The sequence below is a fragment of the Homarus americanus genome, unplaced genomic scaffold (genome assembly GCF_018991925.1).
Source record: "Homarus americanus isolate GMGI-L3 unplaced genomic scaffold, GMGI_Hamer_2.0 scaffold46197, whole genome shotgun sequence".
NCBI lineage: Eukaryota > Metazoa > Arthropoda > Malacostraca > Decapoda > Nephropidae > Homarus > Homarus americanus.
In genome coordinates this window covers 2,858,192-2,885,278 of record NW_024723050.1, presented here as the reverse complement: position 1 = coordinate 2,885,278, position 27,087 = coordinate 2,858,192, and the positions used below count along the sequence as shown (strand labels likewise).

Sequence of the window (27,087 nt, the reverse complement as noted above, 5' to 3'; positions counted from 1 at the left end):
AGTTTGGGTTAATGAGTTACTGTATTAGAGGATGGAACAGTAACGAGAACTGATATAGTTTGGGTTAATGAGTTACTGTATTAGACGATGGAACAGTAACGAGAACTGATATAGTTTGGGTTAATGAGTTACTGTATTAGACGATGGAACAGTAACGAGAACTGATATAGTTTGGGTTAATGAGTTACTGTATTAGATGATGGAACAGTAACGAGAACTGATATAGTTTGGGTTAATGAGTTACTGTATTAGATGATGGAACAGTAACGAGAACTGATATAGTTTGGGTTAATGAGTTACTGTATTAGACGATGGAACAGTAACGAGAACTGATATAGTTTGGGTTAATGAGTTACTGTATTAGAGGATGGAACAGTAACGAGAACTGATATAGTTTGGGTTAATGAGTTACTGTATTAGAGGATGGAACAGTAACGAGAACTGATATAGTTTGGGTTAATGAGTTACTGTATTAGAGGATGGAACAGTAACGCTCGCTGGCTGGGTGTGTGTTGCTGAGTGACCGCCAGGCCCAGGTCCCTCCCTCCCAACATCTCAAAACAGGAAACTAAACTACATCGGCTGGCTGAGTGGCAGTGCTCAAGTTTACTGTAAAATTGCAGCCATGAAAGCGGATGACATAGTGTACCTGGGCCTTCTAATAACTTCTATAGGTTTCGGGCAAATTTATAGACGTTTAGGAACACCTGAAGCTCGGAAATGGGTGGGCACGTGTGTGGGGCTGGGGTTGACTGTGGCCGTCTCAGGGTGGCACATACTTCATCCTCTCCTACTCACCGCCACTAATGTTCTTATTCTTCAGTACAGTAAAAGGTAAGTGTACATTACTGTTGTTAATATGTGGACTGTAACTCAGAGTGTAACCAAAATACCGTACATAAATGTAAGGCGGTGTGTAATCCCTGAACACAGATTTACCATCATAAGTTAATTGCTTATGTTCATTTTTGGGAGTACTTTACTTTGGGACATAGTGCACCATAAACTACTGAAACATGTAGATCTCGCTATTCTGAGCATTTTGAACCCCATATATACATGGCGGAAATAGATAATAGCGACACAATTGAATTTAATTGATTTTAAGTAGGTTTCAGTCTTGGTCTATGAGTTGCCTTCAGCATCACGTGTGCTGACGTCATCCAGTCGTGGCCAATAAGTTATTAATATCACAATTTTTTTTTTACCAATCGCATATGATTTTTTTCAAAGGAAGCAGCCCGAGTACGATTTGAATTTCATTGACTAGTCTCACAATGGCCGTGGTGGAAGTTATTTGTCGTTTGTGCTCCTACGAACTATTTTAAGTTTATTGCTGAGTTTTACAAGAAAGACGATTATTCTATCCAATTCTTGCATATCCCTGATCCTTCCACTTCTAACTAAGGTATTTTACTTTCGGACATGGCGCGCCCCAAAATTTGTAACTACTGAAACATTTATGTTAGTTTAAGCTAGGCCTAGTGGGGGTCCGCGGCTAGGGGTCAGGTCAGGCCTTCCGGAAGTCTGGAGTTAAGTTAGTTATGTTAGGTCAGATGACTCGTTTTAGGTTTCTCTCACACCCAAAAACCGCCAATTTTCCAGACTCTCCCCCATTATTGTTGGGGGGTGGGGGGGCAAAAACTAGCAATTTCTGCCAAAAATGAAGGTCAGATACGTTTAAAGCATCCCTTGGGACTCATGTCCTCAAGTAAAAATTTACCTAATTTTATGCACAGATGTTCTCATTATAGTAAGTACTGTATTTTAAAAGAGACGACATTTATTAGAACCTAAAAGACCCTGACCTGACCAACTAAAGAAACCTACTTACCTAATGCTACCTAACTTCCTAGCCTGGGGGCTCTGCCCCCCCGAAGTCCCCGTCATATTGAACAAAATCCTTATTTTGGTCAATTTATAGTAATGTATGGGTCTTTATTTTAATATTAAAAATAGATTTTTCCTATGGTATTTGAAGAGTTTCGAACAAATTTGATAATCATTTCCTCCAGAAATCACTAGTTTTTTTTAGATTAAACCCCCCACCCAACTATCATAATGGAAAAAGTTGTATATTCTTTTCGAATAAATCACACAAATAAAATACCAACTAACCAATAAAACCTAACCTAACCAGGGTTGCATTTCTTCCGTTTCTTATTGTTCAGCTGAAGAAATCTGGTGACACCGCCAAATGTGTTGTTCTTAATGCAGTGTACACTGATTATTACACTTTGGACAAACACTGTGTTTTCTAAAAAAGAAAGAAAAATTGCCTCACTATTTTTCTGATGAAATTCGGCAATTGACGTAAAATAATCCATCACAATGTCGGCACATCTCTTCTACCTGTTCAGCCATATCTGTTACTGAAAATTCAAATCTCCGCTCCTGGTGCACCCACGCATTGTTCATTGGGGTGGTAATATTGACAATATTTACCTAGATTTTGCCAAGGCTTTCGACAGTGTACCCTACGAAAGGCTGAAAATCAAACTGGAAGGGTACGGAATTCGGGGAAGTGTCTTAGCTTGGATAAAGAATTTCTACATGACCGCAAGCAGTGTGTGGTGATTAATGGCACGATATCATCATCTGTACCTGTCACAAGCGGGGCACCACAGGGCAGTGTATTGGGCCCACTGTTGTTTGTTTGTTTCTTAAATGACATCCCTGACGTTGTACACTTCTCCATACAAATGATTGCCGATGACGGCAAGTTATTTCGGGAAATCAAGAACCATGTGGACTGTGAAGAGCTTCAGAAGGATCTCTGTGAGCTCCAAGAATGGTCGAAGAAATGGCTGCTGAGATTCAATGTCACAAAGTGTAAGAGGATGCACCTAGGATGTACCAACGGTAAGGAGGCGTATCATATGTCCCAACGGAATGAAGAAACTGCAATATTTGAAACTGAATGTGAGAAGGACCTAGGTGTGTATGTTGACAATGAGCTGAAGTTCTCGGGCCATTGCGAGAAGAAGGTAAATCAGGCAAATAAATTATTGGGTCTTATAAGAAGGACGTTTAGATATCTACAGTAGACGGTCTGTCCCTCGTAACGATCTTCAAGAGTGAAGTGCTTCCCCATCTGGAGTATTGTCAACCCGTCTGGTTCACGAGATATGCTAGGGACTGTCAGTCGGTGGAAAATGTTCAAAGGAGGGCCACCAAACTGGTGCCTGCACTTTGGCACCTCATCTACCCTGAGAGATTGGAGCTCCTGAACTTGCCTTGCTTATACTACAGACAGGCAAGGGGCAATCTCATTGAGGTGTATAAGCATCTCAAGGGGTATTACTCAGTCGAGTGTCCTTACTTGGAGCTGGCGGACGGTCGCCCCACAATGGGTCACAGCCCAAGATTGAAGAAGCCGCAGGTCCAGAAAACTGCGAGGGCAAACTTTTTCGGAGTGAGGGTTGTAAACTCTTTGAACAATATGGCAGAGAGTGTTGTGACAGTACCAAGTGTGAGCTCTTTCAAGACAAGACTTGACCAACATTGGAGCAGGTTCAGGTACATTCAGGAGCCGGTGCATGCCCAGTACTTGCCAACAGTGCGTGACAGAGACATGACCGATCGCCCAAGCAGCTAACGAGCCGATCAGTGGTGAAGAGGATAAAAGTAAAGTCGGAAATTTGTAGCATAGGAGTGTCTCTCCAGGGGTATACACTGGGTATAGAAAATGATTGAAGGTTATGCAGGTATTGAATTTATTCTACCTCTAAGCCAGACTCTTTAATGCCAACAGGTTTTTATTTGTGGTTTTGTTTCCTTGCAGTTGGTGCCATGCCATTAGTTTCTGGTGGAGCTTCTCATATTTGTTGTTCTTCCGGGTTTGTCACTACATTGGTGTGGAAATGGCACCAGGACACACCAATGCCGTGCAGATGATGATCACATTAAAGGTATGAATTTTATAAGGTCGTGTTATTCATTTTATTAATTTCTTCTGTGTATTTATGTACCTTGTTATTTCATTATCAGAATTACCTTATAGTGTACAGTGATAATTCAGTACAGTACAGGGGTTCCCCCCAAATTCTCGGAGGGTTAGGTTCTCAAAATGGCCACAAATCGCCAAATCCACATGGTGGGGGGGGGGGGGTACACTTTTACCTGTGTACAAAGTAATGTACTGTACATTCTCTTTGTGTTTGCCCTTAGGACAATTATTTCTTTTACCTGTAGTACAGTATTTTATATATGTGTGTGTGTGTAATAATATAATAATAATAATAATAATAATAATAATAATAATAATAAACTGTTTATTGAAAGAGCATGGCAGCCGGAAGGCTGAAAATATACAGTTACATAATTGGGGAATGGGTCTCTTGAGTGACAAATAATATACAAGTAACATAAGTGATACAAATATGATATATAATAACTAGGTGGGGAGAAGCTCAAACTACAGGGCATTTCAACATAGTGACAGTGCAAGAATTAAGATTGACTGGGAGTGAATAGCTACTCCTCGACTAACAACCTACTCGACTTACGACCACCCGGACATACAACCTCTTCAGTTGTAGCAAAATTTTGTCATTACGTATTTTCGAGTCCCAACGTTAGTGATTGCTCTGTGTACTGACAAAATTTTGGTTTATAATTCACTTTAAAATGGCTGGCAAGCTTAAAAGTGAGAATTTTGTGGTTCTGAGAAGAAAAAGAGACACCCTTTTAGATTTTCTATGTATTATTTAAGCATTTTCGACTTACGACCAATTCGACTTACGACCTGGATTTGGGTCCCTAATCCTGTCGTAAGTCGAGGAGCAGTTGTACATTGGTTGATTACCAGTTATTGATAATTTTTACAATGGTTGGGACTGGTGCTGTTCTTATAGCGATCAGTTCGTGCTCGTATGGGCTGGATATGGTTGTGGTGTCGAACAGCATTTCTCGGACGAGGGATCTCTGGTGGTAGTAGGAGCTGGTGTCGAGGATGGTGCAGAAGTTTCTCGCCAAATTTCCAGATGAGGTAGTGATGATGGTCAGAAAGAGCCGAGAGGGTCAGTGTGTTGATCGCTTCTTGATATGTGGAGTAGGAAGGGGAGAGAATAATCTTGCATGCCCTCTTTTGCACTTTTTCTAGGTGTTTACGTTGTGTGGCATTTAGGAAGGAAGACCTGGTAGGGGAGGCATAGGTAAGCTTGGGAAGTATGAATGTTGAGTAAACACTGAGGAGCTCGGGGGCAGGAACTCCGAGGGACTTGAGTCAGCGGAGGTGGAGACGGAAACTGGAGGATTTGACAACTTCATTGACGTGTGGTTTCCCATTTAGTTTGTTGTCTACGGTGACTCCGAGGAGCTTAGTGGAATCTACAACCTGGAGTGTGTTGGGACTTAAAGTAATGGAAGGGGGTGGGATAATGTCGGAGGAGAGGTTGATGTGCATAACCATGGTCTTGGTAAGGTTGATGGTGACGTGGTTGTTGGTGGCCCAGTTTTGGAGACTGTTCAATAAATCCTGAAGGGCGGTATAGTCGGGAGCAGTATTGTTGACGCTGATCCCAATGGTGGAGTTGTCGACATATTTCCAGCGAGCAGGGGTTTCTCTTAGGGCATCATTCATAAACATAAGGAAGCATAGTGGTCCCATCTAGGCGCCTTGGGGGATGCCACAGGTGAGTGACTGAAAGGTGGAGACAGCCCCTTGGAAGCGTACAGCTTGGCGTCGGTTACTGAGGAAGTCTGTAAGCCATGGTATAAGACTTCTTCGAAACCCGAGGTCGATAGCTTTGTTGATGATTAAATTGTGATCGACTAGGTCAAATGCCTTGGTGAAGGCTGACAGACTCGGCCTGGCTGACAAAACCTGGAGTGCCTTCAATTCACGTCTTGTCTCACTGATGGTTGACAAGTGTGTGTGTGTGTGTAGACACACACACACACACACACAACACATACAAATAAATAATAATTGGAAAATCCTCTCACAAATAATCAGAAGCAATTTGATTAAAAATGTGAGTCTACCCTCTAGACTTTATTAATAGAGCACGGACTTGAAGGTAGACTGTCACATTTTTAATAAATTTGTTTCTGATTTGTGAGAGGATTTTCCAATTATTATTTATTTGTATGTGTGTTGTGTGTGTGTGTGTGTGTGTGTGTCTCTGTCTGTCTGTCTGTCTACACACACACATATTTACAGTACAGGTAAAGGAAATTACTGTCTCTAGAACGAATGGCTCCCTGTCCCAGGCGCGAAAATGCCGGCAACTTTAAAACTACCCACAGACATTCTTGAGCACATCCAGGGTGTCATCCACGAATAACTAAGAACCGCGAAGTGAAAATCCGCGAACTTGGGGGGCATACTGTATATCATGTAGGCTAATGCTTAAGCAGTGATTATAAAAAAAAAAAATTATTTTTTAACTACAGTGACCCCTCCGTTAACGAACTCAATCCGTTCCAGAAGGTCGTTCGTTAACCGAAAAGTTCATTAACCGAAACCATTGTTTCAATGGGTTTTTGGGCAATTGGTTCCAGCTCACCGAAAATTTCCTAAATTGAACAAAAATGGTAGATAAGTTCACTTACTTTGAGGTGTGTATGTAGAAGGCTCCTGGATGATGATGATGATGATGATGATGGGATTTAGAATGGGGGTGGAGGAGAAGGAAGAAGAGAAGGCATTGGGGTGGAAGAGAAGTCACCCCATGGCGCCATTTCACCCATAAAATTTTAGCTCTCTTGGTGTAATTCAAGATTATTTTCTTTAAATCAACACTGCACTGCATTATATATTGTCAATATGTAAACTATATTTCAAAATGACCAATAATTTGCTTGGAAACACAGAAAAAAAGCGTTTAGTTGAAGAGAGTCTCAAGCAAGATGTTACCTCCACTGAAAACAGAGAGACTAACTCCTGTTTGCTGTGTTAAGAGGCTGGATGCCGCACATTAAACTAGTCACTTTACCCTCAATTATGTTCAATAATTGTTAAAATGACTAAAACATTGAATATTAACTTTTAAAATTATTGAATAGTATAAACTTCTTGATATTTACTAAAATAGTAAGGAATTTAAGCCCTAGAACCGATTACTGTATTGGCGGACTGATACTAAAGCTGGTTGCCCGGTCAGTGCAAGCGAAAACATGTTGAGGTCGGTTCGTAAGAACTTCGTTAACCGAATTTTTTTTCGTTAACAGAATTGAAGATCCTTATGGAAGGCAGTTCGTTTATCGAAATTACGTTAACCGAGGTGTTCGTTAAACGAGGGGTCACTGTACAATGTATCAATTGAGTAAAGTGGAGAAGCAACTGAGGTAATATTGTGTGCCATGTAAATTTATAAGATTTTTCTTATAGTTGATTGGCATTTGCTGTGAAGTTCATGATACTTGGAGAAAGCGTGGAGAAGCAAAGAAAGAAGAAGACAAAGAGAAGAAAGCACAGCTTGAATTGGAATTGAAATATGAAGAGGTGGACCCATCTCCCATGGACATCTTCCACTATGCCTTTTGCTATGTTGGAGTTCTCACAGGTATGGTGAAGTGTGTTAAGTGTTTGTTACTGACTCATATTAATTTTGAGAGTTACCGCATACCAGATGAACAAAATTCTTGTATGCTTTAGCTAGAAGCAGTAATGGTATAAATTCTTTTCAGGTCCATACTACAAATACAGAGTGTATACAGACATGCTGCAAGGGACACCTCTTAGTAATGGACTGGACTGTCTGCAAGCAATGCTATGGAGAATATGGGTTGTTCCACTGTATGCTATTGCATTTTTAATGTCCGACTACTTCTTCCCATTGTCTGTAAGTGACACCAGTTTTTATGTCAAATTGGAATTTCTTTATTTTGATTTTTGCCAGTATCACAGAACAAGTAAATGAAGTGAGGGAATGAGTGTTTTGGAAAGTGGTGGGCAGGGAAAGGTGTTACCAAAGTCTTCTCCTATACTGTGCTGTAGCTAGTTACTGTACTGTAAAGTGTTTTTCATTTTAATTGAATATCAGCTGTGTATACACAGTACATGTACAGTATGTGCTCTACTGACAAATACTAGAGATTTACTTCTTTAATGATTAAAACAACTTACACTTGCAGTTTGCTGAGGATGAGGCGATCTTCCGAGATTATGGCTTTTTCTACCGGATGTGGTACATGACCCCAGTGTTCTTTAACTTCCGCATGCGTATTTATGCTGCTTTTGTACTCTCGGAGTGTGTGTGCATCATGGCAGGACTCGGAGCATACCCAGTAGTGTGTGAACCCAAACCAGGTCGTGGTCCTAGTAAATATGAGGCATTGGAGATGAGGTTAGTACAGTATGATACATCATGTTAAGGTCTGTTGTATTAATGAGAATCCCACCACCTTCTTCTTGGTCTTTCTCTTCATTTTCCTTTCACCTCATTCCAGTGCATTACAGTATTGTATATTTATTTTTTGTTTCAGTTACTCTTACCAGTTGCTCCTAATGCCTAACTTAACCTGAACTTAATATTATGGATCTTAGCTTACATCTTGGATAACTAAACTTGAGCTTTATTGTTTTACTACACACTTCTCACTTCACAAACAGTTCTCTAAATATCTTATTATCATCACTACCATCCATGTGAAATTAATATTACACCCCATTCATTAAAAAAAAGTCCACCGCTTGATCTGCATTTGAAAATGTTATTACACACCCTTGTTTCACTCCTAAATTTGATATCCAGTGCTTGGGCTAACCCTGTGAATTTAGTAGTACAGTGCACTATTGCTCACCCCTTTTTCATTGTCTAACCAATACTTGCTAGTCTCTTATCCAACAGAAACTCTCCCACTCCCAAATGCCAGTTCTTATTCCTCACTGCTCAGTCCAGAGTACAGTACCTCTCATGTATCACATCTTTTATTTATTTAAATTTTTTTTTAAATACAGTACAGTAAAGCCTCGGATAATGATGGTAATGTGTCCTCCAATATTGCAGTGTAAGGTGAACCATCGTATTGCGAATCATTAATTACCATTAAAATAAACCAATAATAATGAGATGCGTTAACAAGTGTGACCTTTTCATATTTTGTGTGGCTTTTTACCCTCTTTTTTCCCCCAAAACAATACAATTGATGAAAATGGCAAACTATATTCTTTAAATAATGTTTCTGAATGCACCTTATACAATATAAATTAATAATAATATGGTCACACAAGAGAAGATGTGACGCCATTGTTTTCGTTTGTGTTTACACCCGGGAGTCCGGGACGCTAGTTCTACACAAGAAAATTAAGAAAATAAGTCCCTGGTTGTAGCTGTAGTAAAATTTATGTAAAAAATTAATATATATGTTTTAAGTAACGTTATTTAATGTAAATAAATGGAACAATAGAAGTAACTAACCTCTAATGGGAAAAAAAAGTGCGATGGATTGGGAACACCAACATATACGTGCACATTTAAGGATACCACATAATTTATCCTTTTAAGAATAAGTACAAAAGATTCATAATTGTTTATTTCTGAATATGTATTTGGTTGAATTAATCTTTATATATAGTATAGCCTTCATTTATGCGGTCAATTGAACCTGTGGAGGTCCGCGTAAAACGCTTAAACGAAATAACAGAACATATGGGATTAATTGAAATAGAGACTGGACCGACCCCCAAACTACACTTTTTCCGACACAATACGTACGTTGTAGTAAAAATAACATCTTAATTTTATGATGGCATGCACACAATTAATATTTAAGAGAAACATCAATAATATTAGGTTTTTTAACACTTACGTTAGTAGAAAAGAAGGCTAGGCACACTGGGATGCGGGGTTGGTTCCGAGGCAGAGGGCAGATTATTGGCCCTCACCTGTATCACTTGTATCAATTGTATCACTATCCACCACAGAGGCTTGCAGGGCCTCTTTGTCAAACCCCTCAAAGTTCATATCCTCACTATCACTGACTTGGGCCGGCTGTGGTGGGTGGTGGGTGAAGAACTCGGTAATGTTTTGTTGACTGGGAGACCTTGTGCGCACCCTGCCCGTGCCGCTTCCCGCGTAAATGATGGAATGAACCGTGTAAATAAAAATTGTCGGTCTGGCAAGGTGCTGCGTAAATGACCAAACGCATAAACCAAATCCGCGTAAATCGAGACTATACTGTATGCGAAATTAACAATACAGTTCATTAATAATACGTAGAATATTAAAGTACACAAGAGGATAAGAGATGGCATTGTTGTCAGTGTTTACACCCATAATGTCAGTTATCCACCTGAAACTGAAGAAAAGACCCTGGTTGTTGTTGTATTAGAAGTAATGTAAAAAATATGTATGATTTGATTAATGTTATTTAATGTACAGTAGGAGTAACCACTGATATTAAAGAAAAAAAGTGAGACTGATAGTGGAACGCCAATGTATACGTGCGCACTCAAAGAAACATAGTCATTTATATTAAGAATATGTACAAAAGTCATTATTGTTTCTTACTGACTATGTATTTGATTGAATTAATGTTTATATATGTGAAACGAACAATGCAATTCATTAATATTACGTAGAATATTAAAACACACACGAGGAGACAAGACGGCATTGTTTTCGTAAGTGACGATTTTTCTACATAGAAACTGAAGAAAATAAAATCCTGGTTGTAGCTGAGGTGAACTTAATGTAAAAAAAATTTAATAACTGTATGTACGATTTAAGTAATGTTATTTAATGTTAATAAATGGAACACTAGAAGTAGCTAACCACTAATGGTAAAGAAATAAAGCGAGACGATTGGGAACGCCAACGTATGTACAGTAAGTGCGTACATGTGAACACATATCGTCATTTCTCTACACATGAATATGAAAGCAACACTTATTTACTGTTCATATATGTTTTAAACAATATTTACGAATGTAAGACAAAAATTCTACTCGCCAATGGTGGTAAAGTCTTAAACATAAGGACAGCCAATGATGTTGTGCTATCTGCGATTGTTTACTAGTGATGCTGGCGTCACCACTAACAAGCCCGGCAGCTTCCATGTGCAAGGAGTGTTTTTTTTATAATATCGGGATTTAGTTATTATTTATATGAAAATGTAATATATTTTTTAATTTTGTCTTAAATACGAAGAAAATAATGGCATAAATTGAATTGGGTCCTAAATTAACCAGGTTCTTAGATATAAATCTTTGTTAGTTGAACCGTCGTTATCGGAGGCTTTACTGTACAGTATATCACTGTTAAAGAATAACTCTTGTATTGATAAAGATAGTTTGAATAGATGTTATGAGTAAGTATCATTGTTAGATAAATTGTAGAACAACGAATTCAAGTTCGTATCAAAAAATTATTTTTTTCGTCATTCACTTTAAATGGCATCCAGTATCATACCTTTCATGCTAACTGTTTGTAATGGCATTATTTAGCCTATTGCATATGTTGACAGTATTTCATAGGCGTATATTTCTGTATTTCAGCTCTAAGAAGGTGTCTGATAAAATTGAGTACAATTTTGAAACTATTCACAATATTGATGAGTTTGGAGCTGACTTCACGCCAACAGTTCGTGGTGGAATGCGTTGCTGGAACATGACTGTGCAGTTCTGGCTTGTTAACAATGTATATAAGCGCCTCAAGTTGGCCAGGCCTATCAAGTGAGTGTAACAGTTGTGTTCTTTTTTATGAGTAGGACCAGCCTATAGATACCGATACAGTTTTCTTATATCAACATGGAGTAGTTTTCTAAGACAGCTGCACTTTTTGTGTAGGAAGTGAAGCCAATGACAGGTTGATCTTGGAGTACAGTACATTAGTGTGACAGGCAAATAGAATACTAAGCCTCGGTATGCTAGAAGGTAATATGGCTGGCACTACACTCGACTTTCTTCACTTTCACGACTAAAATCAAGTCACCTTCTTCAGAAAGGTCAGCTGGAGGTACCTTAGCACAAACCAGCAACCTGTAGAGTAGGAGGTGAGTGCTGTATCCAAGCACCTGCTGCACCTGAAGAAATTGTATACAGTGTACTGTAAAAATAAAAATAATATTTGTATTCCCCAACAGGGAGGCACTGACAATGTTTGCCTCTGCATACTGGCATGGAGTGTACTCAGGATATTACTTATCCATGCTAACTGTGCCATTCATTCTGGCTGTGGAGGACTACTTCGATCGCCTTGTTAGGAGGAAACTTGGAGATAAGGTATGTAACTCTTAACACATTAATCCACAGCATTTGGAAATCATAGTTGGGTAATGATAAACTGCAACAATACCATAATGGTTTCTAATATATATTTCTGATTACCGATAAATTCATACCAGTTGATGGACTTTTCCTATACTTTTGTGTGATTTGTGAGCTAATTAAAATAATTAGCAATTTAAAAAAATTATAGCTCATTTATGAACAGCATGTACGGCCAGTGGAAGTGCCACACTTGAACCCTCTCGCGCATCATGATGCAAATCGTGTCAGATCATTAGGTAGCACTACTGTATTTGCATCGGTGACACAAATTGCACCATTAAACTTGAAAAAAATTGGCCTAAAAAAGGTTTTCAAGATCATGAGGGAAGTTTCCCAAAAGTACTAAAGTGGAGGTTGAGTTCTGCTATCCATCAGTTTCCTCTAGTGAGCTGTGACCTGGGGGTCCAGACCACTCCTTTTCATCAGAACATTCCAATACTTTGTCTTTAATGCAGTATTGTACTCAGTCATTTTTGTACAGTAAAAAGTAATTACTATTGACCTCAGAATATCTCCTAATATCAAGTGCACCTTGCTTCAAAATAGCCTCAAAATGCCCATGATATTGCTCAGATTAGAAAAAAAAATAATGGGGGGGGGGGCTTACAGTTCCCCTCCAGAACTCCCCGGCTGGGTGGGCTCACTGTGCTCGCTATGTTCCCCCACCCACAACTCCTGGACACCCCCCTGATGTTCCTGGATCTGCCCCAGCTTTTGTCTCCCTCTCTCTGTGTCTTTCACAATACTGTATCTTCTCTGTTCCTATGAAGTTTATGTAGAAGTAAAGAAAAAAATACGCTTCTCTGCCAGGCAACTTCTGGGCACGTGGACTTTAAAAAACACTTGCCAAGTTATAAACCCAAGCTAGACCAGGGCTGCCTGGTTATGTAAATCTTCCTAGCCCGTATTTACCTACTTCTCCGCATTGAATTCATCTGAGGGTTTGGGATTCATAAAATGTATGATTTCCTGTTGTTGTTGTTTTTTCTTTTGGGGGATGAATTGAGGAGAAAAAAGTTTGCAGACTAATAGTAACACTGAAATAACACCTTCTAGCCCTGGTGGCCAAGTGGTAGAAAGTGGTAAAGTTTGCACAAAAAATAGCTGTAAACTGTGTGGGTGTTTTGTTGTTTTCATGTAACTCGACTAAGAATTAATATGTTGAATATTAACATGGAGATTTATTTGTTTACATTAAGAGTGAATGGATGACAACACATGAGGACAGAGTCTGTGTTAACTCCTATCTCGGACCTCCTTGCTATACCATGGAAGAGGCCAAGAGTGAAAAAATATTAATTAATTTTATTTCCAGGGTAAATATGTTTATGACTGGCTTGCCTGGTTTGTGAAGATGCAGAACTTTGCCTACATGGGTATGGCCTTCCTCCTGCTGCGTGTGGACACAACTCTCCATTACTGGCACTCTATTGGCTACATCTATCATGGTCTGTTAATTATGATGCACTGTATTGCACAGTACGTCAACCTCATTGTAGGCAAGGTAAGTGGAGGGTTCATTCATTTTGTTTTGGTTAGGTGCAAGGGAAGTAGGATGTGGTTAAATAAATTAAGAATTTTTTCTGAAATATAACTAGTAGAACATGTAACTACAGTAATGGGAAATATTGAGTCAGTAACCATCTAAATGTGTACACAGGAGGTTGCTGCTCAGTGGTTGTTAGGGTTACACTCTTAATTATTCTCGTGCTGTTACTAATTAATCAGCTTCATTAATTTTTATAGGATCTTGTTGCTCTCCTATTAGAATATTATTATTTTTTTTCAATACGGTAAGTCCTCGTTTAATGCTGCCTCCGACAACGTTGTTTCGTTATACAGTAGAACCTCGATAAATCGGACTAATTGGGGCAGACCCCAGTCCGAAAAATGCGAAAGTCCGAGAAAAGCGAATATTGGTGGGGGAGGGGGGAGAGTTGGAGATAACACTGTTTATCTGAACTGTTTAAAGAAAATCAGTTGTTATGTTACTGCTGCACTTCAACAACTAAGGCCTTTAAGTGTATAACAAGGTTATTAAAGGAATATTACATCAACAATAAAAAAAAATATGAAACGACTCTCTGGGTTGAAAATCAGACATGTAAATCCAGTTGTCACCGATATGATTGTTGTTTACTGTAAAGTGTTATATGTAAGTAACCAAAGAATTTGTCTTATGAATAAAGAGAAAGCTGTATACTGTACAGTACAGGTACTGTACTATAAAGATGAAAATCAGAACAAATAAGTGTAGGGGGGAGTATCGTGAGTGGGCGGCTCCCCCTCTCTCCCACAAGATTCCTTTAATGCTTCTTTATGCAATTTCACCATAATTCTCATAATTTAGGATCATTTGGTGACAGGTTGATAAAATATTATCTTAAAATAATCAGTTTTCCTAAAAAAAAGAATCCCACACTCAACATGAGTCATTTGCTTACAAAGAGCAAACAGCTGATCGGCTTACCAACAATGCCTGTCTTCAACACTTAATAAATTAGTACAGTACAGTTGTATATTTATCACCACTAAATAAATACTATTGTAGTGTATTTATCATCACTTAAGTAATATTGTAGTGTAAAGTATTATGCATCTGTATTTACCCTGGTTTATTCATTAATCATTTGTCTAGATACAAGTAGCCAAACTGAGTCATCATATAACACTCAAAGGTAGTGAATAACGTTTTAAAGAAGGTATCTTCATATCAGATACTATACAGTGTGTTATAGTGACCCTTGTTATAAGCTGGACTACTAAAAGCTCACAGGAATGCATCTGAGTAAACAACCTTGTGATACAGCTTATCCTTTTATTTTCAAGTCATATTACAAATTACATACAGTATTGTATTTTTCTCTATTACTGATTAACCATAAACCATAAGAGGCCAATCATATGAGAATATAATACTGTACTGAATCAATAAATAAATAAACCTGACAAATGCGGCAACACCTGATAAGCCCCGGACTGCATACATACTCAAGTGTTTTAGTTCTCAATAGACCTATAGCAAATCTGATTAGACCACTGTACAGTATTCAGTAAGTGTTGTTCATTTCATAAGATTTAAAAAAAATACCCCCGCTTTTTTTTTTAACCAGAGCATCTCAAAGTCCGAAAAAAGCGAATTCCGATTAATTGAAGTCCAATTTATCAAGGTTTTACTGTATTGTCGCTTCTCTTTAGATACCCATGATTCGGACAACGTCCCGCTGATTCTGTATAATGTCATCATGGACTACTTTGTACGGTGCATCACCCTCTCTCACCCAGTCAGAGCAGGAGGAGGAGCCATCCTCCGGGTCTCAGTGACTCACCACCCTCCCCCTCTCCACTACCCACCACACACTCGCTCCACCTCCGCCCATCAATGAGTACAATACAAAATGATTTAGTTTACTTATCTTTTGGGATGTATAGTATATACTATTTTCTATAAAAATTCCATTGAATTTATGTACAGTAGTACCCCGATTTACGCGGTCAATTGAACCCACTGGGTACCGCGTAAAGTGAACAACAGAACATATGGGATTAATTCCAATAGAGACTGGCCCGACCCCCAAACTCCACTTTTTCAGACACAATACCTACATTGTAGTAAAAATAACATCTTAATTTTATGATGGTATGCACACACAATTAATAATTAAGAGAAATATCAATAATATTTGGTTTTTTAACACTTACATTAGTAGAAAAGATGGCTGGGCACACTGGGATGGGGGGTTGGTTCCGAGGCAGAGGGCAGATTATTGGCCCTCACCTGTATCACTTGTATCAATTCTATCACTATCCACCACAGAGGCTTGCAGGGCCTCTTTGTCAAACCCCTCAAAGTCCATATAAGTCCATATCCTCACTATCACTGACTTGGGCCGGCTGTGGTGGGTGACGGGTGAAGAACTCGGTAATGTTTTGATGACTGGGCGACCTTGTGTGCATCCTGCCCACGCCGCTTCCCACGTATATGAGTAGATGCACCGCGTAAAATGAAATTGCGGTTCTGGTGAGGTACCGCGTAAATGTAGAATCGCGTAAACTAGAACCATGTAAATCGGGGTATTACTGTATATGTAATGTATTTTATGGGGAAAAGGGAGGCTGGGGAGCGTAACTCACGTATTTTATCTATTTCTTATGGGGAAAATTAATTTCATTAACGTTGTTTCCGTTAATGTCGCAGTTTTCAGGAACGGAACCACCACGTTAAGCGAGGACTTACTGTATTATAATTGAAAATAATTATTTATCATTTCACAAATGCATGGATGTGATTTATGACAGTTTTTCCAAACATCTGATTTAATTTCTAAAATTTTTTTTAACATCCTTTTTTTTTCAACCTTTGAAGTGACCTAATTTTATTGACCATCATATTCACATTTCCGTGAATGTATTATATCAAGCACAGTATAAATAGAATATCAGTAATATAACAGTATTTTAACCGAAAACTATTTAAAAAAACGAGTAACATCTCTTGAACATCGGAAGGTTAGGTAAAGTCTTTTGTTTTCGTCATGTAGTTTATCCTATTTTACATTGAAATACATCACGTTTCAGCAAAACTACTATTTTTTTCTGAGAATATGGAAATGTAATATTTTTGCTGAAATGGCGTGCGTATTACAGTGGAAAGTGGGATAAAATCGTGACGAAAACGATGACTTACGCTATTTTTCGTTCTAAAGATGTTACCGTAATCGCTTTTCGAATGGTTTTCAGTTAAAAAAATGTTGTATTACAATAATATTCTATCCTAATTCACTTGTGATGTAACAGTTTTTTTAACTGAAAACGATTAAAAAAACACATGTACCGTCTAGCTTATACGGCAGAGCCCTGGTCGTGGAGGCTTTGTTTTTGCATCGGCCCTTCTTAAGCAGCCTTTAATATTAGCGTACGTTGAAATTGTGTTTACCGGTATATTCTTATTTTCTTGCTTCTTATTTTCCAGAAATATGACAAGTTTGTATATACTGTAATACAATGTTACTGTACTTTTAATTTACAAGTACAATATTCATTTTTAAAAATACAGAAGACACCAAACAAATACCAGGACGGATATTTGCGTGACTCTCCCGACAAAAAAGACCAAACAGCTGGTACTCTCCCTCAGCCCTAACAAAAATAGCCCAACGACAACTTTCTTGTTTATTCTCTTCCAATTTCTCACTTTAACTGGTATTTTCTACTTCATATTGCCTACATCAGATAAACTACAGTAATTAAGGTTAGACACTGTTATAAATTTGATTACCGGGTACTGGCAGGATGCTGTTTGAACCACCTGACCCTACCAAGTGTTGCAATTCAGACACAGCATATTTTTTTTTCATTTTTGGTGTCTCCATTTCTGTTAATTTTTTTTTTCTGTGGGGTTTGCACAATAGTAAACTGTTTTACCTACAGTATTGTAAAACGATTTGGGAAAAGAAATACAGTACTCGGTAACTTAAAATTTTAAACGGAAAATCTTGAAACTGGCAACTGTGTGTAGATGACCTGACTCACATCATATTATGTCATCACGAGTAGCCTACGTGTACATTTCAAATTGTGTCTTGTTATAGTGTAAACGTGCTTGACCCATATTCTCTTCAGCATGGATTCAAGAAGAAACAAGTTCACGGCAAAGTTCAAGCTCCGAGTGATTGAATATGCGGAACAGACTAACAGCTGTGCAGCAGCAAGGGAATTTAAGGTTTCCGAAAAAAATGTTAGAGACTGGAAAATGCTCTCTGTACAACTTAAGCTTATGCCGAAAAACAAATGTGCTAACGGAGGAAAGTGTAACAAGTGGCCACAGGTGGAAGTTGAAGTGGCATGTGTCAGTGAAAACCGACAGAATGGATATGGTTTTTCCCGAGGATCAAATCGAATCTTTGCCTTGAAACTAGCTAGGAAATTAGGCATCACAGATTTTAAGGCGAGTCATGGTTGGTGCACAAGATTTATGAAAAGAAATGATTTTGTACTGAGACAGAGAACGAAAATATCACAGCGTCTTCCACAAGAACTTGATGACAAGGTTATTGAATTTCATAGGTTCATAATCAAACACCAGAAGAAGAACTCATATAGACTTAAGTGTATTGGAAACATGGACGAAACGCCCATGAATTTTGATATGCCAGTCAGTCAAACAGTGAATAAAGTTAGTGAAAAAACAGTTTTAGTTAAAACTACTGAACATGAAAAATGAAGATTCACAGTTGGGCTATCATGTATGGCTGACAGCACAAAGCTGATGCCTATGCACGAGAAAGGATGGATGGATGAAGGCGGCATACAAATATGGCTTAAAAAAGTCTGGAACTTTCGACCAGGGGAACTGTGCAAAGAAAAAAGTCTTCTTGTGTGGGATATTTTTCGGTCACATCTTGTTGACAGTGTTACTGCTGGGATTAGGAGAGAAAACACTGATATAGCTGTGATTCCTGGTGGATTAACAAGTCTTGTCCAACCACTGGATGTTTCCATAAACAAACCATTTAAAGATGCGGTGAGAGTGAAGTGGAACAGCTGGATGATAGAAGGCGATAAGACATACACAAAGGGAGGCAACAGCCAAGCTCCATCACTAGCAACATTATGTGAATGGATTGTAGAGGCCTGGGATACAATCAGACCAGAAATTGCGGTGAAATCTTTTAAGAAATGTGGGATTTCGAATGCTCTTGATGGAACAGAAGACGACTTGTTGTGGGATTATGAGGCTAATGAGAGCGTGAATGAGGATGAAGATATTGATGATCCTATGGCTGATGATGGTGTTGATCCATATGACGATGCTGTTCAAGGAGAGGACTGGGAGGAGCTGTTTGGTGCTGATGACAAGGAAAATGATTTTGATGGATTTTACTGAAAATATTCAGAAATATGGTATTGTCGTATTTATTCAAGTGAATTAGGATAGAATATTATTGTAATACAACAGTTTTTTAACTGAAAACCATTCGAAAAGCGATTACGGTCACATCTTTTGAACAACGAAAGAAAGCGAAAGTCATTGTTTTCGTCACGATTTTATCCCACTTCCCACTGTAATATGTACTTAATTTCAGCAAAAATATTACATTAACATATTTATTTCTGAGAATATATTTATTCAGGCACAGTTAAGGTAAAATGTACTTGTGATGTAATATTTTAATGAAAATATTCAGAAATACGGTATCGTAGTTTTCTTTTGTTTCAAATTTAATTAACAAAACTTGATGTATCTATAAATTAACTTTTAAAAATGAATACTTTATGTTTTACATCGTCCTGTGCTACCATACCATGCATTTGGCTACTTTGGGCTTGCTATGATGACGCAAGAGATCTGCCCTGGCAACTGTACCGACACTCACAGCTGGTGGTGCGTTGTTTCCATTGTTTACTGGTAGTTACTGGTAAATATTTTTCAACCTAACGAAACTATTACCCGTGTAGAGGTCGACCCCCAATTTTTGGCCAAAAAATTTGGTCTTAAAAACTCGAACTACACACGGGTATATATGGTATATTTGTTCTGCGTTGTATGGGTATCAGTTATACAATACCTTTTATAACAAGTGAGGCTGGAAGTCAGTTACCTGTTGTTAGGAGTGTATCTAGCAATTTAAAAAGGTAATAAAAGCATTGGTGAATTGAAGAAAGTGTCAGAGGAAAAAGCATTTTTGGGAATTCAAAATATTCTACCAGGCAGTCATCTAGCATCTATACAAAAAACTGCCTCTTTCCAACAAAACTCTTAAGCATGCTAAATGTTTATAGCCCAGCAATTAAACTGCTGTTAAGTGTTTTGAATATATAAAATGCTTATCAAGATAGCTAAATGGAAATGTTTATCTGATGGAAACTAGCTTTAGAATAGCCCCAGGAAACTCAAGGAGAATGGTGACATCATGAAGAGGGTGGACAGCTACTGGAAGCAAGTCCTTGTATAGAAGATTGCACAGACCTGAGTAAAGCTGTCAAGGCAGTGTTGGCATAGAGTTGGCATTTTCACAAGGAAGCGGTGATGAAGAGTTTTCTCACACAATGGTAAAAGTGGTACAAAAGAAATACGAGTAAACCTTAGTGAGGCATCCATTAATGGTCTTTGGACAACCACAGATTGTATAAGAGTGTATAGGAAAAGACCAGGAATGGTTCCCATTACAAAGGAATTTCTGTTCTTGAGGCATTCATTTCACATGCACTACCTCCAGAGGATAAAAGGAAAACACAAGATCACTGATGATGAAGAGAAGAAACAATGAAACGAGCAGACAGCAGACATGAAAAGGAAGATAGAAAGCAGGAAAGCTTGCTGCAGTTGAACTCTCTTGCAAAAAAAAGGTGAGGAATCACTTGCACAGAAGGAATCTTTCTAACATATGTCCTTTGTTGTAACAGCCTTTTAGATAAAGCCCCCCAAAATTAAGGAAGGCCTAAATAAGAGAGATGTCATAAAAGATGGCATTTGCTCAGGCAGTTATTGCATCAGCACTGGATAAAATAAAGTAGACACGTGTTGAAATATAAAAAAAACTAAAGAGGATCAGACAAAGTTTGAAAAGAAGAAATGGTCCATGATTGAATCCATGCCTACTGTAAAGAAAAAGCTAATCAGAATTGTTAGTTGGACTAAGAGTTTTTCTGTGATTGTACAGAATAAACTGATGATTTATCACAAAGGATTGCAATATATTTATATTTATAATGTTTGAAGTTATTGATGTGAGGTCTTTCCAGTTGTCATTTGTTCTATTTGAGATTGGTTTTTAGTATTAATTTGCAGAGAAGTGTCTTAAGTTATGATTGTGTTGCTTTTGTATTTCTTTGAAGCAGTATTTTCTAACAAAGATGATAGTAATAAGGACACTTATGTAATCCTTTCCAACTTTATATAAACCCTCAGTTTTGAAGGAAAGTATATTAAATTTCAAAATGCTTACACGAAGGCCAACTTAGCCTGGTCATACATGCCAGGGTCATATCTCTGCCTGAGTCATATACAAGTTATGCAAGATTGACTACTGAAGCTGTGACATACAGCATGGAACTTGGTCTACATTGTATTGGTAATTTTTCAATCCAAAATGAATACACCGTACAAGTGATGCTCTTTCTCTCTCTCTCTCTCTCCTCAATTATATTTATCAATTTAAATAGGCTTGGGAACCTAACCACTGTCTATATTTAACACTGCATCTATGAGAAATTAAGTTCTAAGTTCTGAACAAACAACTTATGAAAACATTTAGGAACACAACACCTTTATGTACAGTAAATCCCAAGGACTGTAAACACATAACAATCCTAGGGGATTTCCCATTAAAAACTGCAGTGCCACCCAAACTAAGGTTGATCTTAATAGTGGTACAATACAGTACAGTATTCCCTTAGAGCTCATGGGGGTTAGGTAAAATGGACCATGGAATGTGCAAAATACAGTAAATATAAATAGGTATATGCACATGTATAACGACATTATGTACATATATCCCTTAAACAAAGGTTAAACAACGCGACCAAGGCCCCTCTGCGGATTGCACTACAGGTTGCATGGGAAGCAAGGGAGCTTGTGTACTGCGTCTGACAACTTCCATTACTGGCAGCATGGGGTCTCTATGGTCTTTACCACTCCTTGCCCAGCCTTAGAGAATGAGGGAGTGATAGGGTGCCATTGTTACATATAATGAAATTATAAAATTTTGTGAAAAACCATTTCAGTACTGTAAGTTGACTTGGAAAATACATTATAAAACTATAAAATAAGAAATATGAAGAGCATGGGTGTGTATTCTGTATGGGAGGTGATCGTCAGTGTGGAAGCACTGAGAAGTATGTCAATAGCACATCTGGCAATGGCTGGTTAGGCCTATTTTAATTTAAATGTCACCACACAACCACCTCTGCTGTATGAATATCTGAACACTCACCATTCATCCTGGATCTTCTTGCTATGATGACAATGATGATTAGTACAGATCCCATATAATGAATGATATGATGGGCATAAGACACTATAATAAACATGAAATAGCATAATTAAATAAACATAAACATGAAACACTAAATAAACATTAAATAAACAACCTAATTAAATAAACATAAACATGAAATAACAAACATTTGTTCTGTACTCCTCTTGATCCCTGGCAACTCTCCCCCTGTCTCATGACCCCCTGGCAACTCTCCCCCTGACTCATGACCCCCTGGCAACTCTTCCTCCTGACTCATGACCCCCTGGCAACTCTCCCCCTGACTCACCCCCTGACCCCCTCCTCCTGACTCATGACCCCCTGGCAACTCTCCCCCTGACTCATGACCCCCTGGCAACTCTCCCCCTGCCAACTCTCCCTTTGTTGTAGATAAGGTGAATGATGTTTATGATGATGATGACTATGAAGTTGATGATGAAGATAATGATGGTGGTGAAGATGATGCTTGGTGATGATAATCACTGCCCCTCACCCTCGTCTGCCTCAACAGGGGAGGCAGGGATGACAGGGAAGAGTGGTGGGGAGGAGAGAGCTTGGGGGTCATACTCATCTTCAGAGGACATGTTAAAGAGTGGAGGGTGTTGGTGTGATACAATGACAGTGCAGGAGTGACAGAAGATGCAGGGGTGGCTGGAGTGGCAGAAGATGGAGTTGAAGCTGGTGTTTTGGGAACCCTGGAGAAGAAAAGTGTGATGGGGAGCTGAGAACTCTGGTGCTTTAGATCTTTGTAGATTTCGTTGAGTGGTGCTGGTACCTGGTCCTCACCCCAGTTTATCTTCAGTGCTCGGTCTAGAGATGAGTCTAATGCCTGAAGTGCTTTTTTTCCTTACTTGAAGAGTGTTAAAAAAAGAATAATTTTCTCTTAAGTCCAGATGTTTTCCTCTAAATCAACCAGACCAAGATCTCGTTCCTGATCATCTTGCTCATCTTCTTTTAGTAAAGAAGCCAGTTCTTCATTTGTTGACTTTTTGCCAGTGTTTCCAAGCAGTTCTTCTCTGATTTCTTCTGGTTGTGTGTAACCAAATCCCTCCCCACTTGCACCATGCGTGTGATCTGGGGCTCCACTAAAGGGAAGCCAGTGATATTCACTGCTTCATGCCATAGGGCCTTCCAACAGGAGTTCACATACTTGTTAGTGATTTCATCATGGTTCAGTTTAACATTTGCTATGCAGTCAGCAGTGGTGTAATTTTTCCACATTCCTTCACCCCCGCCTAACCATCTTCCAGTGTCTCGTGGGGGGGGGGCAAATAATTTTGTCCGGCTTAAGCGGGGTTTGCTTTGGTAAGGTTTTACTGTATTTTTTTATTTATTTACTAATTCACTGCTTATTATCAGCTTATTAGCTTTCAGGCAGTTGGTCTAATTTTTTAAACTTTTTTATGAACTTTATTGTCCAATATCAGTGTGGGAGGAATCTGGAGTACTCGGAGGAAACCAGAGATATTTATTTTATTTGTATTAAATTTCTTTTTATGGGGATTAGCCCACCCGGGCACAGGTCACTGACCCACATCGGGGTCTGGGGGGGCAAAAATGTGATAATAATAATAATAATAATAATAATAATAATAATAATAATAATAATAATAATAATAATAATAATAAAGAACCATAAAGAAATACAAAATGAAAATAAGATCAGAGTGAGAAATAATACAGTATTACCCCGCCTAACGCGGTTTCACTTAACGCGTTTTTTCATATACGCGGTGCCTCGCCAGAAGCGAACTTTCACTTAACACGGATTTTTTCCACATATACGCGGTGAGTGTCCGGCTCGAGACGCTATTTTTAGATTTGCCCCACCCGCCACCCGCCACCCTGCCTGACTGCCTGTTTTAGCTCATAAAATTCATACAAATTACCCGGCCAGAATATAATTTACATTGCTGGAATTCTTACAATATGATGATCATTTTGAATATAAACATCATAGATTTTGCATTAGACATACAAATTTTAGATATAATGTTTATTCTGAGTAAATATGTTATTTTTTGTGCAAAATATATGACATTTGTATTCAAAATATTCCTGGTCTTACAAGGAATCCAGCAATGTCAATTATATTATCCTAACTTTAGTTTGAGGTATTATTTATTACTAAAAAGTTAAATATTCTGGTTTTCCCACACATCTCCTTGGGACGGTTGGTGGGGGGTGGGGGGGAGGGAGGGACCGACCGACCATCTGTTACCCTGTGAAGAATATTTTTTTTTTTATTAACTGAAGATATTTGTTTTAGCTCATAAAATTCATACAAATTACCCGGTCAGAATATAATTTACATTGCTGGAATTCTTATAATTTGATGATCATTTTGAATATAAACATCATAGATTTTGCATTAGACATACAAATTTTAGATAAAATGTTTACTCTGAGTAGATATGTTCTCTTTTGTGCAAAATATATGACATTTATATTCAAAATATTCCTGGTCTTACAAGGAATCCAGCAATGTCAATTGTATTATCCTAACTTTAGTTTGAGGTATTATTTATTAAAATTTTAGTGGTTTTCCCCAAAAAATTTCTCAGAGAGGGAAGAGCCAGCAGTGTAGTGTGAGAAGAGGGGGAGGGAGTTGAGTCCATTATTTGAATGGACATTAACTTGGCGACTGTATTTCTCTATTTCTCTTTAGTATTAATTGTGTGCATGTACCATCATAAAATTAAGATGTTATTTTTACTACAACATAGTTATGTGTCGTCAAAAAGTGGAGTTTGGGGGTCGGGCCGGTTTCTATTGGAATTAATCCCATATGTTCTGTTGTTCACTTAACGCGGTTTTCACTTAACGCGGTTCCCTCTGGGTTTTATTGACCGCGTTAAGTGGGGTACAACTGTATATGTTTGTTGTGTTGTCAACAGTAAGAGAAACAATTGAGACCCTGCAATTGTGTGTAAATGAGGCAGAAAGTCAGATCAGCAACCTGGGACTTGGTCACAATTTTCGTGATGCCATATGGCAGCAGGGTCTACCATTAGACACACATTATGCTTCCAATATCGTCGCAGGCGGTAGTACCTCCCTGTTTGGTAGTTGTCTGCTACACCTAGGGTCACACTGGATAACACCTTTCCCATATGTGTCCGGGCTTGGGCTCTAAACCCATGACATTGAGGTGAGAGATATGCATGTTACCACTGTTAGGTATGAGTGTTAGACCAAGTGGTGCTATTGGTCAATGAAAGAAACCATCACGGGGGAACAAAAATATATTTTTTGTGCTTAGGTTGTGATAGTTACCTTGGTTAACTGAAGCCAGCTTGGCATGTCATTTCCAGGCTGCACATAAGTTGAAGAAATCTCGAGCAACAGCAGTCATTGATGATTACACCAAAATGCGCTTCGTCAAGACCAAGGAGGTGGACGCTGATGGAAAGGTGATGACTGCCAAGACCAAGGAGGTGGACGCTGATAGAGAGGTGATGACTGCCAAGACCAAGGAGGTGGACGCTGATGGAGAGATGATGACTGCCAAGACCAAGGAGGTGGACGCTGATGGAGAGATGATGACTGCCAAGACCAAGGAGGTGGACGCTGATGGAGAGGTGATTACTGCCAAGACCAAGGAGGTGGACGCTGATGGAGAGGTGATGACTGCCTTGGGCAACTGTGATGGAGAATGGAAAGATGGGAAAAGTCATGTGCAATAGGTTGTTATCAATTGGGAAGGAGTAAAGATGGCATTTATAAAGTTTTATACACCAGTAAGGTAAGGCAATAATGTTTTGCATATATATATACTGTATATATATATATATATATATATATATATATATATATATATATATATATATATATATATATATATATATATATATATATATATATATATATATATATATATATATATATATATATATATATATATATATATATATATATATATATATATATATATATAATCAGCAAATGCAGTACAGGAACAGTACTCTGTTGTTTGTCATAAGAGAGCTTTTAACATTATCGCTTGACAGAATTCAGTAATACAATATTGTAAAAGTGAAGACTATTATTTTTATACAGAATATGCGATTAAAATTAGCTAATTTTTTAAGTTCCTTTTATGAAATGCATTTAATGAATCATTATTGCATTTCCATCAGTAAGATGTGCTTTTTCTTGATCATTATTATTTTTCACAAACTATTTTCCTTAATGATCACAATATACTATTTACAGAAAAGAGTATTAAATGTGAAATTATATTTAATATGAAGATACAGCAAAACTTCTTTAGCATAATATAGAAGACATTAACTACTGGTTTGTACTTAAAGAAATACAGGGTACAGTATATGGAATTTTAATTGTTGTGCTGACATACATTAGGAACAAGTGCAGTGTAATATATGAACTATGTAAGAATTAGAATAACTAATTTCATTAGTGAGGTTGTATAAGTTTATATATATACATCAGGGCATCGCAAGGCACAGGTTTAACCCTTTGAGAGGCAGGGATTGCTGAATAAAATCATCTGGCATTAACCAGAATACAATTCCTAAGTGGGTCACTACCCTCTAAAGGGTTGAAGAAAATGCCTCAGGATTTTCCAAGGATCTTACTGTATCACAGGAAGGAGGTAAACCCATGGCTGCCAACTTTTGCTGTACCTCTGTTGTCTGTTTCTCATGCATCAAGTATTACTCTAAAAGTTACTGTTGTTGCCTAGAATTATATTACACTGCTGTTTAATGTTGAAGTATACAGTATAACTTACTTTTGTGTGATATAAATTATTAATTACACATACAGGAGGGTATTAATAAAATGAAAGATAGGGTTTGCTTGATACATCATGCAACCCAAGTAAGTAATTAGTTGTTACATACAGTATATACTGTAGTTTTGATT

General features: G+C 38.1%; 1 protein-coding gene across 3 annotated transcripts; it reads left to right on the top strand.

Annotated features, from left to right (window-relative positions):
• Positions 1-503: 503 nt before the first annotated feature.
• LOC121863266 (lysophospholipid acyltransferase 7-like) lies at positions 504-25,977 on the top strand. 3 transcript variants are annotated; one of them, XM_042361829.1, is made up of 10 exons: positions 504-834; positions 3,785-3,911; positions 7,337-7,511; positions 7,636-7,790; positions 8,083-8,294; positions 11,447-11,623; positions 12,034-12,172; positions 13,536-13,724; positions 25,512-25,610; positions 25,653-25,977. In XM_042361829.1, the coding sequence occupies exons 1-10, from the start codon at positions 626-628 to the stop codon at positions 25,881-25,883; spliced, it is 1,713 nt and encodes a 570-aa protein (XP_042217763.1). In that variant the 5' UTR covers positions 504-625; the 3' UTR covers positions 25,884-25,977. The 3 variants fall into 3 exon arrangements, with proteins under 3 accessions (XP_042217763.1, XP_042217762.1, XP_042217761.1); XM_042361828.1 differs by having other exon boundaries at positions 506-834; positions 25,512-25,778; positions 25,821-25,977; XM_042361827.1 differs by having other exon boundaries at positions 506-834; positions 25,512-25,977.
• Positions 25,978-27,087: the final 1,110 nt, after the last annotated feature.

What these genes read in the sequence shown, in the direction of transcription:
- LOC121863266 (XM_042361827.1), top strand. Translation starts at nt 626, where the DNA reads ATGAAAGCGGATGACATAGTGTACCTGGGCCTTCTAATAACTTCTATA. An exon ending in AGATGATGATCACATTAAAG is followed by an intron (nt 3,912 to 7,336) that starts GTATGAATTTTA and finishes TTTTTCTTATAG; the next exon opens with TTGATTGGCATTTGCTGTGA. An exon ending in TATGAGGCATTGGAGATGAG is followed by an intron (nt 8,295 to 11,446) that starts GTTAGTACAGTA and finishes TCTGTATTTCAG; the next exon opens with CTCTAAGAAGGTGTCTGATA.